We start from the raw sequence: 321 nt of genomic DNA, 5'->3' as shown, positions 1-321 counted from the left end.
TGATTTTTTCATACCTTCTCGATCTCCTTCCCCAAATTGTAAAATTATTTGTTTTTCAGGAAACTCAGGTTCATGGTCATTGATGTCTTCTATCACTATTTTGACTTTTAATATTTTTGTGAATGTTGCCACTTTCTTTATAATAACTTTCACAGTTCTAGAACATTCTTTGTTGAATGTACAGAGATCTTCTGCATCCAGTGTCTGAGCAGTGTACAGTTTACCTGTTTTGGTGATATTAAATAACTGTGCCACTTTTCGTTTGAATTGACTGAATGTTATCAAATGTTGGTCAGATGGTTTAACATTGTCTAAAAGTTT

General features: G+C 32.4%; 1 protein-coding gene across 1 annotated transcript in view; it reads right to left on the bottom strand.

Moving 5' to 3' along the window:
* Window positions 1-321, bottom strand: part of LOC106877100 (cadherin-related tumor suppressor-like) — a 49627-nt gene that overhangs the window by 29638 nt on the left and 19668 nt on the right. Inside the window, exon 6 of the mRNA XM_052972989.1 lies at window positions 15-311. Coding sequence (XP_052828949.1) covers window positions 15-311 — 297 coding nt within the window. The remainder of the gene's footprint in view (window positions 1-14; window positions 312-321) is intronic.

This window comes from Octopus bimaculoides, chromosome 14 (assembly GCF_001194135.2).
Source record: "Octopus bimaculoides isolate UCB-OBI-ISO-001 chromosome 14, ASM119413v2, whole genome shotgun sequence".
NCBI lineage: Eukaryota > Metazoa > Mollusca > Cephalopoda > Octopoda > Octopodidae > Octopus > Octopus bimaculoides.
The sequence above is the reverse complement of the archived record's forward strand: the minus strand, read 5'-3'. Positions and strand labels throughout refer to the sequence as shown.